The sequence below is a fragment of the Neomonachus schauinslandi genome, chromosome 1 (assembly GCF_002201575.2).
Source record: "Neomonachus schauinslandi chromosome 1, ASM220157v2, whole genome shotgun sequence".
NCBI classification, from domain to species: domain Eukaryota; kingdom Metazoa; phylum Chordata; class Mammalia; order Carnivora; family Phocidae; genus Neomonachus; species Neomonachus schauinslandi.
Genome location: NC_058403.1, coordinates 80,845,358 through 80,864,429, shown reverse-complemented (window position 1 = coordinate 80,864,429; position 19,072 = coordinate 80,845,358). Strand labels below are relative to the sequence as shown.

Sequence of the window (19,072 nt, the reverse complement as noted above, 5' to 3'; positions counted from 1 at the left end):
GGTTCCTCTGTAACATGGAATAGTACTCCCAGTTAAAAGGAAAGTACTATCTGTAATATGGACTGCTACGCACAAAAAGAAAGTTCTGATACACATAACAAAGTAGATGGATCTCAAGGGAATTACGCACAGTGAAAAAAGCCAATCTCAAAAGTTACATACTATGTGATTCCATTTATATAGCATTCTTAAAATGACAAAATTACCGAGGTGGAGAACAGATTAGAGGTTGCCTGAGCCTGGGGGAGAGGGGAAGGGAGGTGGCTATGGCTGTCAGGAAGGTGAGGGTAGCATGAGAGACCCCTGGGAGGGTACTGTTTTGTGTTCTGACCATGGTGGTGGTCACACAAATCTACACACGTGGAAAAAACTGCATAGAATATACACACACAAACTAGTACCCACAAAACTGTAAAGCTGGTTGTCTTTTTTTTTTTTTAAGATTTTATTTATTTATTTTTGAGAGAGGGAGAGCGAGCACAAGTGGGGGGTAGGGGTGGGGAGGGGCAGAGGGAGAAGCAGACTCCCCGCCGAGCAGGGAGCCTGATGCGAGATTTGATCACAGGACCCCGGAATCATGACCTGAGCTGAAGGCAGACGCTTAACCGACTGAGCCACCCAGGCGCCCAAAACCAGTTAAGTCTTAATAAGGTAGATGATTGTATCAATGCTGAAATACCATACTACAGTGATGCAAGAAGTTGCCATTGAGAAAAGCTGGATAAAGTGTATATGGAATCTCTTTGTAATATTTTTTGCAACTGCATGTGGATCTATAGTTATCTCAAAATAAAAAGTGGGGGGGAACCCACCTCAATAACTTCTAAGAGCTCCCCAATGGCCATAGTAAAAGATTCCTTAGCATAGCATGCAGAATTTTCTTTCACATCCTAAGCTCTAGACAGCTAGTTCTACGATCTAACATTTACTGAGCACAGGCTATGTGGCATTTTGTATGTATCATCTCATTTGATCCTCAGTGATCCTATGAGTTAGGTTCTACCATCAACATCAATACCATTTCATTCATAAACCACTAAACACAGATGACACAGTAGCTTGAAAGCATCCCCACCCAGTCATGCTTCGAAGCCTGGCTCCAGTGCTACCTTTGTGAGCTTTCCCAGAGTTAAGTGCTATGCTAACAGTGCCCAGCTCTCAGAAGATATTCAATAAGTGTTGAACATAAGGCCTAGACAAATGATACAAATCAGTCACAAAACTGGCACCCTAAGGATCTGACAGTGATTACATTGACTATGTTTCTCCAAAGTTAAGCTTGAATGGGAAAGCACTGTATAATACACAGTGCGGACAGAAAACCCCTTTAGTGAGAAGATGTCAATTAATAAGGCAACGGCTTTCACATACCAAAGAGGGACAGGTAATGCCAGGCTAATGAAACTCCAGTGTCAGCTGCAAAGTTCGCATGTTTCTCAAGTTTGCACGGAACAAATACATGAACACAAACCTCACCTTCCTAAACCCAATCACCCCCATTCTTCCTTATTAGTTACTTATGCAATTGAAGAAAAGGCATGGTTGTTTGTTTCTGTTTTTGTTTTTGTTTTCAGAAGAAAGATATTTCTTCCAGTTTAAAATGTGTATTTCATTACTTTCCTTGGAGAAAACTAGATTCGTATCTAAAGGCTCCTTCACATTCATGGATTTCCTTGGAAAACTTAAGGATTATACTACAACAATCTAGAATTGTTCCAATACTCTGAAATCTGAATGAGTCCCTCCAAAGGATTTGCAGTTTAGACACAGACAACAGAGGTAGAGGGAAACAAAACAATTTTAAGTACACGCATGAAGTTTAATGGTTCATATTCCCTCTGCTCCCTCCCCAGCATTCCCACCCCCAACCCCACAAGCTGACTTCTCTTAAGCAAAGCCTTTTCAGAAGGCACCAAAGGGCAGTATAAGCCAGAGAGAGGAGAACTCAGAGGGAGAAATAGGTGGGAGGCCAAAGCCAACCTCTCCTCCTTCACGTGCACCTATAAATTCTTACCAGTGACCTAAAGCCAACAACAAAAATGAAACTTCTTTTTAATGATGCATTACAGGAGAAAAGAAGGTGTACTGCAGCAAGCAGGTAAGAAAAGGGATTCAGGAAAGGAAATACTGACCGGTCGAGTTCTCTTGTATTTGGAGTCCTCGTGGTCTCTGTGCTGCCCAGAAGTGCTGGTTCTCTCCCTCACATTTCTATAACCAGGACTGGGGATGATATACTCTTTTCCTATGTCGATATCCTTCATCTTCTCTGAGTGGAGGTGCCAGGGCTCACAGACTTTCGGTTTCACTTGAGAATTTCTGAAATTAAAAATCCACCGAGGAAGAACACTGCACGTCAATGATACCAGAACTTTAAAAATAATTTTTACAAACTTTTTAAAATTTCATCAAGGAAAGGTATTTCCTAAGTTGTGCTTAAGCATATGCAAAAGTACTTTAAAATAGGAAAAAAGGGGGGGGCGCCTGGCTGGCTCAGTATGAAGAGCCTGAGACTCTTCATCGCATCAGGGTCATGAATTCCAGCCCCACACTGGGTGTTAGAGATCAAATAAATAAATAAATAAATAACTTTGAATAAAATAAAAGGAGAAAAAAGGACAAAAGCATTAAAGTTTTCTTAGCATTATATCTACAAAAAATAATTTTTCAGAAATTTTTCAAGTGCCATTTCATTTTTTATTTTTTTTAAGATTATATTTATTTATTTGACAGAGAGAGAGAGATAAAGAGCACAAGCAGGGGGGAGCCACAGGCAGAGGGAGAGGGAGAAGCAGGCTCCCCACTTAGGACCCTGGGATCATGACCTGAGCTGAAGGCAGACGCTCAACCGACTGAGCCACCAAGGCGCCCTGCCATTTCATTTTTTAAAGAAAAAAAATTCCAGTGTAGTAGAATCAAGAATTACCAATTCCCACCTCCAAGGGGAAGAAAAAAGATTAGAGAAAAATAAACACACCAGTAGGGCTACTGCCCCTTTCAACTAAGCTGAAACCCAATGTATAGAGCATTTAGATAAGTCTTTAAAAAAAAAAGGCTTTCAAGTCTGTTCCAAGCATTACAGACTCCACAATTTTAAAATGGATATCATTCCTCCTACTAAATGTTACTAAATGAAAAATTACAAAGCACTTATTCTATCAATGATATATCCCAGCTCTGCATTTTTATAATCAAGTAATAGATTAGTTGTTATTTTAAAGCTCCATGAAGTTACATGGATAAAATACAAACCAATACTGCACCTTAACTTTACAAACAAATTCCCCTTGGGGCACTGAAAGTGTTCTAAAATTAGACAGTGGTGATGGTTGCACAACTCTGTGAACGTGCTACCCAAACACTGAGTTGTATACTTTAAAGGGGTGCATTTCATGGTATATAGATCATATCTCAATAAAGCTGTTATAAAAATACAATAACAAAAACAAATTCCCCATCCTGTCCTACAAAATCTTACCTAGTATCTACCTGAAACTCTGTTCTAAACCCCTGCTTGCTTGGCTACCTTTCATCAATATCCTGTATCAACTCTGGTTACTTCTGAGAAAATAAAACACATACATTCCCCTTGAAAACAATTTTTGCACTCTGAGATGGTTCAAAGTTTCCCAGATACAAGCTGATTAAACACCTTTCATACCAGCCTCACTAACAATTAAAGAAGTGTAGCTGTGTTGCCTTTTGGATTCCATAAATTCCTACCTATCACTGTGTCTTAAAAGTACTACTCTGCGGACAAAATTCTGACAGCTACAATTCATTTTTTAAGATAGCAGAGAAAAGGAGAATACTTACTAAATAAAAAAGGACTAAATCTCCTCCACACAGACGTGCTTTCAGCACACAAAAAAAACTTGACTTCTGGCCTTTCAGCAGTCTGGTTCAAGTACCCTGAGTTGATACTGCTAAATTACTTACCTTAAAAAAAAAAAAAAGGTCACCTTGTCCAAGGACAAACGACATCATAAAGAACACCGGCTTACAACCAAGAGCACAGCAATCACGTCACTGAGACCTCATTAAGTCTAAACTATAAACAGACCTGGCATCTGCCAGTGTCCCCAATGTCGGGATGCAGCTGCAGATCAGAGTAATCCTTCTTGTTAGAGGGATCACAGAAGTCCAACCTTCCTCTCAAAAGGTTCCCTAATGGGGTAGCTGATTATGTGGAAGCTGAAAAGATTAGTCCTCCTTTATTTTAAAAAATAAAAAAAAGGCAAGAGGAGGGAAGTGAGTTTGAAAAGGACACAGCCAAACTAATTCACAATACCAAAGGCCATGTCAAGAAAAACATAAAGCGCATCTCAATTGTCTAAGAACTCACAATAACCAAAGTTTGTTCCAATCACTTTATTTCAAGTTATCCTATGTATAAAGGGGGTGGGGAAGTTTTCCATTACCTCTAACACTCTTGTTTCTTTAATTTCCTGGGAAAAGAGGCATAGCCATGAGAGTAGGCAGGCCCTGAGTAGGCACAAAGTTACCATCTCTTGGCCTTGAGCATCAGGAGGATTCCATCGTCTGTGTATCAGGGCTGTAAGACAGGGCACCCTGCACAGAGGCCACCCCAGAGCTAGGAATCCCTATCAGTTGTAGAAAGCAACTGAGAAAGGATCACTAGGCTTGACTCTTTTTGATTCCATGTGTATTTCCCTATTTTCCTCTGTTCTCCCTCACAGTTGCTCAAAAGTGGTTTTTAAATGCTAACTTGCCTCAGCTATCAAGAAAGGGAAAAAAGGAAAGGTGTTTTTTGTTTTGTTTTATGTTTAAGTCGGAGCTCTATACAATGGCACTAGCAGAATAACCAAAGTGGGAGAACCCAAAGAAGTGCCCAGACTCAAAATCAATAGAGCTGAGGCCTTTGGGTCAGCTGCCTTGTTTATCAGGGTTCTCCTTCCAGTGATGAAGTGTAGACATTCTCCCTGCACAATGATGCAGAGGAAACTGCATGGGGGGGGGGGGGCTCCATAAGAACCGTAACTAGCCAGACTGGTGTCTCCAAATTGCCTTCATTACAACATTCCTTAGGTATCCAACTTCAGGAATGTCATTCAGGCCCTGCAGCAGCACAAGACCAAAGCGATTTGCCACCCTCCTGTAATGCACGTGTTGTACCTCCCACCTCCCACACCGTTCACTTAGGCGCCAGACCCCATAACCTACCCATCTCGCCCTTCAAACCCTTCTGAAACTTTGCCAATCATTCCCCTGCCCAGCTGCCTCCTGCCTCCCCACCGCTGTGCAGAAGCCAGATGACCGCCCCCCCCCCCAACCCCGTGCAATAAGCACAAAGCAACATGCAGCTCTGTGGGGTGGTAGTGGAAAGGCACCGATGACAGTCAAGAGATTTTTGGATTCCATTCCGGGCTCTGCCCTGGGTTTGCTGTGCGTACTTCTGTCATAAACCTCCATTTATCCATTTGCAAAAAAAAAACAACAAACCACGAGAGGATGACTTCTAAGGTTGCTGGCCCCTCAGAGTCGCCGGTGTGCGGCTTGAGCGGGGGTCCCCCATGCCGCCCTCCCCACAAGCATGAGGATGGGGGCTTCTCCCGGGCCAGCCTCGCCTGGGATGCCCTGACCCTAGGGCGTTCCCACGGCCAGTTCGGGCCTGAGGAGGCCACGGCGACCCACACCCACGGGCCGCGGGCGCAGCACCCCCTGGTGGCCGCAGCCGGGAATGTAGCCAGCACTCCCGACCACTCATCCCACCCTACCTGCCTTCCGACGCCGGGACCTCACCGCGGGCCCTCCGGGGTTGCGTCCCGAGGAGGGGGCGGTGGGAGACTAGAAGGAGCCCAGGCTGCGTTTATCAGGTCTCCAGTTTCCCCCGAACTGCTCTTATCCCCGATCCGAGCCCGCCACCCCCGGAGGGAACACACAGGGGTGACCCCCGTGACAACCAAGGGAGAGGGAAGGGGTGCCGCGGTAGCAGCTACCTACCTGTGCCCCGGCTCCAGGGCGGCCGCACGGGCCACTCGACCACGCTCCCGAGCATCAGCCCCGGAGCAAAACAAGCCTTTATAGCGGCATTGGCCGCCAGACTGCGCAGGCGTGCTGCACAAAGACTCCCCAAGACTGAAGGGAATTGTAGTCCCCCTTCCAGGAGCCCGAGGCTCGACACACGGCAAAGGACTCTATTTCCCAGAAGCGCCGCAGAAGCCCTGGAGGAGGTGTAGGCTGCTCCTCCTTTCCACCGCGCTCCTGGCTCTGCACCATCCTTCTCAGAGCTTCTGCGAGCCTGTCTGGAATCTTCTCTGAGGCCGTGTGCCCCAGTGGGTGGCCGGGAGGGTTGACAGTAGCTCTCTGTGGGCGGGCAGCTCGGTGTTTGTAGGCAGGGCGGACGTGACGGTGTGCGGCCGTTTCTGCACCAGAAAACCCCATGAAGGTCATCAGCGATCAACCAGCCCCAAATCTTATCTTTTATGGTACTTACCATTTTAACGATTGTTTGCTCAGGATTCGACCCTGCATTCTGCACTATCACCTTTCTCACATTTATCCCATTGCCCTTCACATAATCTTGTGCTACCTGGTTTCTAGATAATAATACGCGAGGATCTCCGTTTCTAGAGTAACAAGAGCCTTAGATACGGTGTGCCAACTCCTTTTGGAAATCAAACTGAGGTTCCCAAAGAGACTGATCATAGTATTTCTCTTTGTGTTTCATCTGTACCTTCAACAGGATCATAACATCACTACTCTCTGCTGAGTGCCTACCTACTCTGTGGTGCTTTACGTGAAATTCTTGTTTCTTTTCATCTCCGTAGCAACACTATGTGTAGGTATATATTTTCCATTTCAGAGATTAAAAAAAAAAAAAAAGTAAAGTGACTTGTCCATTTCTATACAACTAGCTAGAGTGGACACTAAGGCATCATAAAGCTGAATTAATTAACACGGTGTTCCTACGTAAGGATGGATTAATACCCCAATGCAACAGAACAAAGAGCCTAGAAACAGACTCATGCATATATGTAAACATGAACTGGCCAGGAAAACATTACAGATCAATAGGGAAAGGAAGAAGGTTGGATAAATAGTGCTGACACAGTTGGTTATCTGTATTTTTAAAAACTCAGGGAATTACTACATCAGCCCACACAGAAAAATTAATTTCAGGTAGATCAAAGGCCTACCTGTGAAAGGGAAAACTTTAAAATGTTTAGAAGAAAATGTGAAATATCTTTATGAATTTGGGAGTAGAGAAGAACTTCCAAAACAAGTTGCAAAAACAAATAATAAAGGAAAGATTGATACATTTTTACTACATTAAAATTTAAACTTCTGTACAAGAATCATAAAGTGAAAAGTGAAACCACAAGTTATAACTGACAAAGTTTCTTGATACAAAATACGCAAATAATTTCTACAACTCAATAAGAAATGGCAAATAACCCAGTACAAAAATAGGCAAATGATGTGAACAGATAGTTCACATACAGTGAAGGAGACCTGGGCAGCCATTCAAACATGAAAAGACACCCAGTCAGGAAAATAATCAGGGAAATTATAGTTAAAATAGCAATGAGATACTATTGTATGCCCATCTCATGGGAAAACGTAAACACCTGACAACATCAACTGTTTTCAAGGATCTGGAAAACCAGGATATTTCACACATTGCTGGCAGAGTGAGTTATCAATCGATAGAACTACATTAAAGAGCAATTTGGCCATATTTAGTAGATTGGAAATGGGCTAGAGGGTTGTATTGTTAGACCCCTAGCAGACCCCTAAAATGTAGTGGGTTGAAGTCAAGTTTATTTCTCTCATAAATAAAAGTCTTAGATAAGTATACTAGCTCAGTAGTGTAGTCCTGCTCCTTGCAGGTGGTCAGAGACCTAGGGTGATGGTGGCTCTGTCGGGTTCAACATATAGCTCCCAAAGTTGTTCTACTCATTGCCACCACCAGTCACCCAGGTGGAAGGAAGGAAAAAGAGAATATGGAGAAGTATGACTTGGTGTTGAGGCACCAGCAGGGAAGAAACATACCTCATTTCCATTCACAGTCTATTAGTGACAATTTAGTCATATGGGCACATCTAAGTGAGAGGGAGACTGGGAAATGCAATCCTCAGCCAGGCAGCTATGAGCCATCTACAGTTCCATTACAATGGAAGAAGGAAAGAACAGATTTTAGTGGAAACTAGTGGTTTCCAGCTCATATGCCTATCTGTCTCAGTGGAGGCTGCTCCAAGTAAATTAAGCCCTAAACAAAATGATCTAAGTGACTATTTTCTCAATTCTCCCAAGGATAACACATACCTAGTATCATTCTAGATGTCCAAGGGAGAAGTTAATTCATTCCACACAGTGAATACCTTAGGGCATCGGGGCTTAATGCTATTAGCGGAGAAAAGCTGCCCTAAAGGGACACACACACACACACACACACACACACACACACACGGAGATATATTCATTGTGCATTGTTTGCGGTAGTGAAAATAATCTAAATTCCATTAACAAGAAAACAGATAACTAGATTATGGTATTCATACAATGAGATACTATATAGCAGTTAAAGAACATGGGCTATAATGTATCAGTATGTATAAGTCTCAAAAACAATGTTGAATCAAAATAAGTTACAGAAAGAAAATTGTATAGCCCCATTTGTATTAATTTTTTAAATATGTAAAAATGTGATCTGTTGTTTACAGATACACATATAAATACTTAAAAATATAAAACATACCTGGGCACGATCAACAACAATTTCAAGGGGTCATTGAAGGTATAGCTGGTGTAGGAAGTACAAGAATAAGATCAGAGAGGGATACACAAGGGGCTTCATTTGTTTCTGTAGTATTTTATTTCTTTTTAAAATGACTTGTAAATGTTAAAGTTTCACAAAGCTTGGAGTGGGCACACAGGTCCTTCTAATATCATTTGTTGTACTTTTTGGTAGTCTTTAAGAATTTCACAATAAAAGTGTTTAATATCATAGAAACAAACCATTTCTTCCCTCACTGGGGATATGTGCGATTGAACAGAGGAATCTTGCAGATACCTGTATCTATGTTTGTATCTACCGTTGAGAATTCCTGAAACACCTCTGGCCAACTGGTTGGATAGGAAAAACTTTTCCTCAGCACACCTCAAGCCACCTTGCCAAGGAACACTAGTACTTCCAACCATGCCTCAAACACTATAGAACCAAAAGCTGCATACCTGATACCTTCATATCAAATAAAAAGCTTCTGAACTCTCCCTGAAATACTTCACATATATTGATTATAGGTTAAAAAAAAAAGAAGAAGAAGAACAGATGAGCATTATGAAGCCCTTGCTCCAGACCTCAATACACTATAATACTGTCTGCCACCGATAGCCTGAGCCAAAGACTTATACTTAACTTATACGTATTTGTAAGTACAATAAGACTTATACTTATTTACATGATATTGATTGCAAAGCATCCCCTCCTTAAAATGTGTTTGTGTTGTGAAATGTCTTGGGGGGTGATATTCTCCAACCCTCAGGCAAGGGGCTAGAGTGGAGAATCTATGTAAATCCAGACTTGTACATGTTTTAAAATAATATTTATGTCATGTAATATATTAAAAATATTCATTCAATATTTCATGGAGATACAGTGGAGCTAAAGCAGACAAGTTTCCTGCCATCATGGGGCTTAGAGTTCCAAGTCAACACTAATCCAAATTTAAATTATAACTGTGGCAGGTGCTAGAGAAGGAAGGTGTGAGTTGCATCTGAAGGATAGCAGGAGTTAGTGAGGTGAAGATGGTGGAGGTGGGCGGAGCAAAGAGCACCCCATGCAGAAGAAACAACAAAAACCAAGTGGTAGGAGAAGGAAGGGAACATCTCCAAAGGCCTTATAGACCATGTTACAGGTCTTAGAGGAAGAGCAAAAGGCAACCATTGCAAGGTTTTAAAAAGGTGAGTGGGTTTAGGGTTGAGAAATCAGATTTGCATTTTGAAAACTGCACAGTGGCTGGCAGACTGGAGAAAGAATTAGAGGCAGCTAGAATGAAAAGAGTCTAGCTAGGTGTGTCTATTGTCATCCAGTGAAGAGATGATGGTGGTTTGAATTAGAATTGTGGTAGAAAAGATGGAGAGAAGTGAGTGGGCTCAAAGGAAATTTAAGAGGTGGGGCGCCTGGGTGGCTCAGTCAGTTAAGTGGCTGCCTTCGGCTCCAGTCATGATCTCATGGTCCCGGGATCAAGTCTCGCTTCGAGCTCCCTGCTCAGCGGGGAGTCCGCTTCTCCCTCTGTCCCCCTCTCCCATCCCCTCCCCCGCCCCACTCGTTCGTTCTCTCTTTCTCTTTTTTTAAGATTTTATTTATTTATTTGCCAGAGAGAGAGCGTGCAAGAGAGCTTGGGAATAAAAGCAGGGGGGAGCACCAGGCAGAAGGAGAAGCAGGCAGAGGGAGAAGCAGGCTCCCCGCTGAACAAGGGACCCGATGTGGGACTCGATCCCAGGACCCTGGGATCATGACCTGAGCCGAAGGCAGACACTTAACCGACTGAGCCACCCAGGCGTCCCATCGTTCTCTCTCTCTTTCTCAAATAAATAAATAAAACCCTTTTTTTTTTTAAAGAAATTTAAGAGGTAAAATCAGCAGATCTTGTTGATGGATGACATAAAGTGCTTTGAGAAAGAGAGGTGTCAAGGGTAACACCTAGTTTTCTGGTTGCGAACCTGGATAGATGGTGGTACCATTGCTCATTGACAGAAGTGTTCTACTGTGGTAGCCTCTGATAGCCTCCTCTACCCAGGTTACCAGGACCTAATGTCAAATGGTAATGATCACCTCACATCTGCTGGGGCACTCACGTCGGATTCTCCTGCCTTTTGAAGACAAAATTTTACTTTTGCAGATCAACTTCACAATGAAAGTCATTTTAATGAAATAAGCTTTTTTTTCAAGTTAGCAAATAAACTGAATCTTTTATTTGACATCACAGAAACAACAGTGTGAGAGAATGATGAACCTCTCTAATGGTCTCGGGCAACCTAGAAAAGAGAAGATTTAATATGTCAACAGTGCCAAAATGGGTGCAGCCACTATGGAAAACAGTATGGAGTTCCCTCAAAAAATTAAAAATAAAATTACCATATGATTCATTAATTCCACTACTGGGTATTTACCCAAAGAAAATGAAAACACCAATTTGAAAAAGATACATGCACCCCTATGTTTATTGCAGCATTATTTACAATAACTAAGACATGGAAACAACCCAAGTGTCTATCCATAGGTGAATGCATAGAGAAGATTATATATAATATATATATATGTATATAATGGAATATTACTCAGTCATAAAAAGACTGAAACCTTGCCATTTACAACAACATGGATGGATCTAGAGGGTATAATACTAAATGAAATAAGTCAATCAGAGAAAGCCAAATACCATATGATTTCATTCGTATATGGAATTTAAGAAACAAAACAAATGAACAGGGGAAAAAAGAGACCAATAAAAAAACAGACTCTTAAATATGGATAACAAACTGGTGGTTGGGGGGGGTGGGAATGAAATAGGTCAAGGGGATTAAGAGTGCACTTATCATGATGAGCACTGAGTAACGTACAGAATTGTTGACTCACTATATTGTACACCTGAAACTAATATAACACTGTATGTTAATTATACTGGAATTTAAAATTTTTTTAAACAAATCAGAAAAAAAAGATGTCAACAATGCCAAATGAAAGCCAAATGACATCTTTGCATGTTATATAGACAAGAGTTTCACAGATTTTCAACAGAGAACTACAGTGGGTGAAAGCGTTCACAGCAGTATAGGGCATGTTATGATAAGTCATATCACACAGTCACCTTACGAAGGAAAGAATTACATACTTCCCACCTTCATAGTAATAATGTCCCAGGTTCATTAGCAGAAAGTAGTAGTTAGAAAGAAATGAAGAACTGCTTTAAAAAAATTTTTTAAGTATTGTTATATTGAGAAGCACTATCAAATTGGCCCAACAAAATAACAGGTGTTCAAAATTAGCTCCTTGGGATGCCTGGATGGCTCAGTGGGTTAAGCGTCTGCCTTCTGCTTGGGTCAGGATCCCAGGGTCCTGTAACAGAGTCCCGCATTGGGATCCTTGCTCATCAGGAAGCCTGCTTCTCCCTCTGCCTGCCGCTCCCCCTGTTTGTTCACACACACTCTCTCTCTTTCTCTCTCCCTCTGCTTATTTTAGCTGAGGAGATTTAGGTGGTTGTTCCCAGTGGAGAGAACAGCTAAAGTAAAAACATGGAAATTACAGTGTTATGAGGAGCTCAGATTTGAGTAGGAAAGTAACAGGAAATGAAACTGTGATATGATGTGGGGCCAGATCATGGAAGGTTAAACCTTCCATGGTAGTTAACTACCTTCCAGGTAGTTTAACTACCTTCCAGGTAGTTAAACCCCACTGATGACTTTGGTCTACTTAACCATACCATGTTTGGTTTCCACCATGAATCAAATAGTTGTACATGCTAGGGGCGCCTGGGTGGCTCAGTCAGTTGAGTGCCCAACTCTTGATTTTGGCTCAGGTCATGATCTCGGGGTCATGATCTCAGGGTCGTGAGATTGAGCCCTGTGTCCAGCTCTGCAGTCAGCACAGAACCTGCTTGAGATTCTCTTTTTCTCCCTCTTCCTCTGCCCCTCCCCCTGCTTGAGCATGCAATCGATCAATCAGTAAATAAAATCTTTAAAAAAAAATAGTTGTACATGCTAAATCTGATGAGACCTGTGATCACCTAGGCATGGCATGGTATTTTGAAATTACTTCCCAAAGCTCTCTTAAAATTATACAAGAGGGCGCCTGGGTGGCTCAGTTCGTTAAGCGACTGCCTTCAGCTCAGGTCATGATCCTGGAGTCCTGGGATCGAGTCCCACATCAGGCTCCCTGCTCAGCGGGGGGTCTGCTTCTCCCTCTGACCCTCTTCCCTCTCTTGCTATCTGTCTCTCATTCTCTCTCTCTCAAATAAATAAATAAAATCTTTAAAAAAAACTATTAAAATAAATAAATAAATAAATAGAATTATACAAGAAAATCAATCTTAACACTCAAAGGTAAACTCAAATGCCTAAAGAGACCAAGCAGGTAACATAAATAAGGGGAGCTGGTCAGGAATAATCCATAGTTGGTGACAGACTATGTTGATCTAGAGAGAATGTTCCATCCAAAGGGCATGACCATTAACTTTGGCAGATTGTTGTCAAGTAAAAACATGAGACCAGTATTGCTTGATCTTATTTTTTCAAATGAAGCCAGAAATACAGTTTTTGTATGAGATCTCCCAATTTTTAATATGCTGACCACTAATTTCTTATAAACATTAGCAGGGCCAAAACAACATTAATTTGCAAGCTGTTAGTTCATGTTCTCATAAGTCAACTTCTACTAAACCTCCCCTCTACCCCATTGATCACTCCCTCCAACCAGTAGACCTAAGTTGCTTTTGACACACTCAAAAAATCAAAAGCTTGCTGGTACTAAAGTCATATTTAAAACCTCAGAGTCAGAAGTTGATTATAAAAAGGAGGTCCCCAGCCCCCAGTTTTTTTGAAAGATGGTAGCAAGGTTAAAATAAGTGCATGTGCCCCTCGAAAGCTCTGGCAATTATTATGTGCCTTTTCTATGATGCATTATATGCCAGACTGACTCTAAGTATGAGGAGACCATTAGCACTGCTCTAGTAACCAAAATTTTTTTCTTCCTCCTCTCCAAACTGATTTGTCAGATTACTTTTGGAGATGAGATTCAGACTCAGATAGGGCACAGGATGGGGTAGTCCTCTGTGACCTTCTCTTGTCACCAGGGGTGCTTGTTAGAGAGGTGGCTAATGCCACCTGATACATGTTTATTCAAAGCTAGGGTTCGAGGTGTGGCTTGTGGTCTTTTAAGATCAGCATCATCACTAAGTCCCCAGAGATCCACATTATCTCAGAGAAGAGCCAAAGAGAAGAAGATGGGAAGAGGTGGGCTCCATGAGAATGGATGCTTCCTCTTCCTCATTCTCTATCTGCTGCTTCAAGGTAAGAAGGGGGACAAGAGCAAAAACAAAGCAAACATATAGCTTCTGAGAAAAAGACAAGCCAGGCTAATTTTGCTATTCCCAGATAGTCAATGCTTGGATGTTCATTTTGGTAAAAATGAAAACTCAGGACACTGGCAGCTTTGTACCTCTTTGCAAGATCCTTATCTCCCTGTGTTTCTCTTGGTCTCTTCTCTTTCCGCGTGTCTTTCTCTTTCCAGGCATATAACCTAACTACATGTTTCTGAGTATCAACTAATGTTAAAAAGAAGACAATTTCTTCTCAGCTCTCTTGAAGTAAATTAAATGGAACAGAGAAAATGCTAACGGGAAGAAGGTGATGAGAAGATCTGCCATGAGAAAGGGAAACATTTTCAGTAAAATTTTTTTCAATGTAGATTATTTTTCTCATTCATTATTGAAAATGAACAAGGAGGGTTAATACAAATCAGAGATAGATCTGAATAGACTACCAGAAGATGTTACCACACAATTCTATATCCTGCATCACAAGGTATGACTAGAAAAGGGCTAGGTATAAGATGGATATCAAGGAACTCTCTTTAAGATAGTCTCAGTGGTGAGAACCACTCTGGTTTAGAAGAGAACAATCACAGCACATAGTAGAGACACAGTAAATTCTTATTAACTTGAAAAACTGAGTTCCTTCCTTAAGGTCCCACATACCTCACACTCCTGACCTCATTGCCTTTATCATTAATTATCGTCTATGCTGTGTTAATATAGTGAGGAGGAGAACTGTGATTGTAAAAACTATCACTGACATCACCCAAGTGTATCAAGGACAGAAATGAACAATAGAAGGACACTAAGTGAAGGTGAAAAGGTTTGTGGTGAGATTCAGGACACTGAAAAGTGGTGGTCAGGGCTGAGTTTGCCTACATGTTTGGACAAGTTTTGCATGGGGACAGAAACAATGGAATTGAGGATGGAGCCCTGACTCAGCTCACCTCATCAACTTCCACCATTTGCCTATGAGCCCAGGCCACATTCCCTGGTTCAGGTAGGAGGAGCTCACATGCTTCTCCCATGGCCCCTGTTTTCTCTTTGTGCAGAAACACCAGCCAGTCCCCAGTCCTGGCACTCTTCTCACAGGGTCTCTGCTCTCTGCAGGAAGAGGAGACACATTCACCATCAACTGCTCAGGCTTTGACCAGTACGGGGTGGATCCTGCTGCCTTCCAAGCAGTGTTTGACAGAAAGGCCTTCCGTCCAGTCGTCAACTACAGCATCCCCACTCATGTCAACATCTTCTTCACTATGTCTGCCATTGTGGAAGTGGTAAGTCCTGACTCAACACCATAATGGGCTAAGCAGGGGTAAGCAGTGGGTTCCCTGCTTGAATTTTGTAAAATGAAAATCTCATTCTTTGGGGTGGGGAGACATGACAAGGAATGCTTCATGAAGTGACATCGTGGCAGGTAAAATCTGTCCCTTTATGGACTACTCCATAAGAAACATAATCCCAATGGACTTTCATACTTTTTATTTTCACTTATATTTTCCTTGTACCCTGGATTCTTTGACTTATATTTTTCAGTGGTTTATGATTAAAAATCACCAATTGCCACATAGAACAGCCTTGAAAATGAGTAGGAGTTGGGTGGTGGCATTGGTCTTGACTTCATGGCGTCAATGATCCCAGATGAAAATTGTTTTTTCAGGATGCTCAGTTTCAACTGATGACATCTTTCCTGTGGCTAAACGTGGTATGATAGACTGTTTCCCCTTTACTATGGTACTTCCCTTTTTCCACTCCTGGGCACAGATTACAATGGATAAAGCTGAGAATACTCACGAATTAGACAAATTGAAACAGAGCCAGACTAACAAAAACACAAAACTTCCTGATTATCCTTCCAGTTTTGGAGTGCAAAGATGGGGCACAGGGAGAAGGTAGCATAAACCAAGGTCATGGAAGATAATACTTAAGTGGCTGCATCCCAGGGACTCCAAAGCTAAGGTCAAGGTCTCCCTTGAGAGCATTGAGGGAGAAGTAGAAGAAAGACTTTGTTAATGACGTAGTGATAGCTGTCACCAGAGAGGGGGTAAAAGAATGAGGAATTGAGAGAAAAAAGAAATGTAGGGACGCCTGCATGGCTCAGTTGGTTAAGCAGCTGCCTTTGGCCATGGTCATGATCCCAGGGTCCTGGGATCAAGTCCCACATCGGGCTCCTTGCTCAGCAGGGAGCCTGCTTCTCCCTCTCTCTCCCTTTGCTTGTGCTCTCTCTGTCAAATAAATAAAATCTTAAAAAAGAAAGAAAGAAAGAAAGAAAGAAATGTAAAGTACAGGAGACAGAGTGTAACTAAAACTAGTTCCTACATCATTTGTTCCACACCATGGTTTCCTATAGATCTGGTACAATCCATTCATCGGGTGGAACCCAGAAGAATATGGGGGCATCAGGAAGATCAGCATAGCAGCTGAGAATCTTTGGCTTCCAGATATCTTCAATGAAGAGTTGTGAGTATCAGGGCTGAAAAAAGCAAGAAGGAAACCCTATTTCCAAGGAAGGGAATGATATAACCAATAGGGGGCACATGAAGACTCAGTTTAGAAGGAGCAATGTCTGAATTGAACTTACAAAACCCCCAGAACATAGCTATAGGTGGAAGGGGGAAGTCAAATGAGTGGGGTTGGAGCACAGGAATGGTGTGACCTGAGAAATAAAGACCCACACTATCCACCTTCCCATCCCTCTCACATAGAGCATGGATGTGGATCAGACAGCTACAGGTCTCATGGCTTATGTCAACAGTGAAGGTCTCATCAAATATGATAAGCCAGTGAAGGTGGTCAGCATCTGTAACCTGGACATCTTCTATTTCCCCTTTGATGAACAGAACTGCACGCTCACCTTCAGCTCATTCATCTACACAGGTGAGTGAGGCTCTTTATAGTAGCCTATTGAGAGGCAGAGAAGGGGTGTTTTTTTTAAGACCTTTTTTAAAAAAGATATTTTATTTATTTATTTGAGAGACAGAAAGAGAATGAGAGAGAGCACGAGCAGGGTGAGGGGCACAGGGAGAAGCAGACTGCCTGCTGAGCAGGGAGCCTGATTCAGGGCTGGATCCCAGGACCCTGAGATCATGACCTGAGCTGAAGGCAAACACTTAACCAACTGGGCCACCCAGGCACCCCCAGAGAAAGGGTTTTGAGAAAGAAGAGGCCAGGAAGTTGGGAATAGTGAGGAGGATCTCACTGAAAGGGGTGTGGAAACTAAGTGGTAAGGAATTCAACAGTCTGGGAAAGGGGGTTGGGAGTATTTGGGAGGCTGAGTTCTGGGTCTCCTTTGCAGTGGAGAATGTCGTCCTGGGCATGGAGAAGAAAGCGCAGGAGATTTTGAACACATCAAAGAGCCTCATTCGGAGCAAGGGGGAGTGGGTACTTTTGGGTATCCACCAGAGAATGATGAAGATGACTGTGGGCACCAACCAGTATGACCAAATCATTTTCTTTTTTTTTTTCTTTTTTTTTTTTTAAAGATTTTTTTTTCTTTTTATTTATTTGAGACAGAGAGAATGAGAGAGAGAGAACACCTGAGAGGGGATAGGGTCAGAGGATGAAGCAGACTCCCTGCCGAGCAGGAAGCCCGATGCGGGACTCGATCCAGGGACTCCAGGATCATGACCTGAGCCAAAGGCAGTCGCTTAACCAACTGAGCCACCCAGGCGCCCCACCAAATCATTTTCTATGTGAGCTGGAGGGCCGTGGTTGTGATTGTGGTTGTGATGCATAGTTTATGTCCCCTACCAGAATGTAAGCCCTCCCACTACAAAGTAAGCTCCATATAAGGGTGGAGATTTTTTATCACTTTTTTCACTGATAAATCTTCACTACCTGCTGGCAGAGAGAGGGAATCGTGCCCCATTCAAGATGACCCTTCTGCTGGGTTACAGTATCTGGAATGCAGTAAATATTGATTAAATAAATCCTCCCAGAGGGGGGAAAACAAAAGCTCCCACGGGAGTGACTCATAGTGAAAGTGAGCTTCCCAACCCCCATGACTATCAAAACTCTTCAGAAGGCAAGAATTTTTATGTTTATTTTTAAAAAGAAATGGTGGAAAAGTTATGAAACACTGTCTATGGGATATTATGCTTCCAAATCCTGGTGACCCCTAAATTATCTGCCACTGTCTTGCTTTCCCTCCCACTGGTCTTGAATGGCCACCAGCAAAGTCACTAGAGATTAGAGCTTGATGAGGAAAGCAAGCAGTAATACAAGGATAAAATGCACATGATACCTAAGAATTTGGTCCCACAGTCCTGCCAAGAGCCCTACATAGATAGGGCTAAAAATGGAAGTGGAGAAAGTTGACACCTTGGGACAGCAAGGAATGAGATACATGTCAGTGGTAAGCAGCATGGCAGAATCCAACCCTGGAAAGGCAGACTGTGGTGATTAAGATGACTTTGTTGGAAAGAGGGGACAGTGAAAGGGACTTGAGGTAACATTTCCTTCCCAGACAGTTTGGTCTGGGACATATCTCAACTCTTGATCTTAACCGGCTCAGCAGCCCCCCAGCCTATTCCTCACTCGCTCCCCTCTCTCCTCCCCCCAGGTGGCCATCAGGCGTCGGCCCAGACTCTATGTCATAAACCTCCTGGTGCCCAGTGGTTTTCTGGTTGCCATCGACACCCTCAGCTTCTACCTGCCGGCAGAAAGCGGGAATTGTGCCCCATTCAAGATGACCCTTCTGCTGGGCTACAATGTCTTCCTGCTTATATGAATGACTTTCTCCCTGCGACTGGCACCCCCCTCATCAGTATGGCCCCTCCCTCCATCAGGAGAATAAAAGCAAGTTGGGGGGGTGGGGTGGGGACATGGACCAATGGAACCAGGTCAGAGTGAAAAGAAATCCTGGAAAGGGCCCTCCGGGAAAGGAGGAAACACAAAGTCCTGGGAGGTACCTCTGGCCCTCACGCAGACCCATCTTCCCTCTAGGTGTCTACTTTGCCCTGTGTCTGTCCCTGATGGTGGTCAGCCTGCTAGAGACCATCTTCATCACCTACCTGCTG

At 42.8% G+C, this 19,072-nt stretch overlaps 2 protein-coding genes across 4 annotated transcripts in view; one reads left to right on the top strand and one right to left on the bottom strand.

Annotated features, from left to right (window-relative positions):
• Window positions 1-6,132, bottom strand: part of ABCC5 (ATP binding cassette subfamily C member 5) — an 84,993-nt gene extending 78,861 nt beyond the window's left edge. The window contains exons 1-2 of one of the 3 annotated variants that reach the window (XM_021692585.2): window positions 5,962-6,132; window positions 2,133-2,316 (exon numbers count right to left, since the gene is read on the bottom strand). In XM_021692585.2, coding sequence (XP_021548260.1) covers window positions 2,133-2,261 — 129 coding nt within the window. In that variant the 5' untranslated portion in view covers window positions 2,262-2,316; window positions 5,962-6,132. The remainder of the gene's footprint in view (window positions 1-2,132; window positions 2,317-5,961) is intronic. The other 2 variants (XM_021692584.1, XM_021692586.2) reach the window with 2 other exon arrangements.
• Window positions 6,133-13,964: 7,832 nt separating this feature from the next.
• Window positions 13,965-19,072, top strand: part of LOC110582496 (5-hydroxytryptamine receptor 3C) — an 18,218-nt gene continuing 13,110 nt past the window's right edge. The window contains 9 exon segments of the mRNA XM_021692530.2: window positions 13,965-14,025; window positions 15,710-15,759; window positions 16,405-16,514; window positions 16,762-16,797; window positions 16,799-16,935; window positions 17,363-17,425; window positions 17,428-17,506; window positions 18,612-18,775; window positions 18,778-18,819. Coding sequence (XP_021548205.2) covers window positions 13,965-14,025; window positions 15,710-15,759; window positions 16,405-16,514; window positions 16,762-16,797; window positions 16,799-16,935; window positions 17,363-17,425; window positions 17,428-17,506; window positions 18,612-18,775; window positions 18,778-18,819 — 742 coding nt within the window.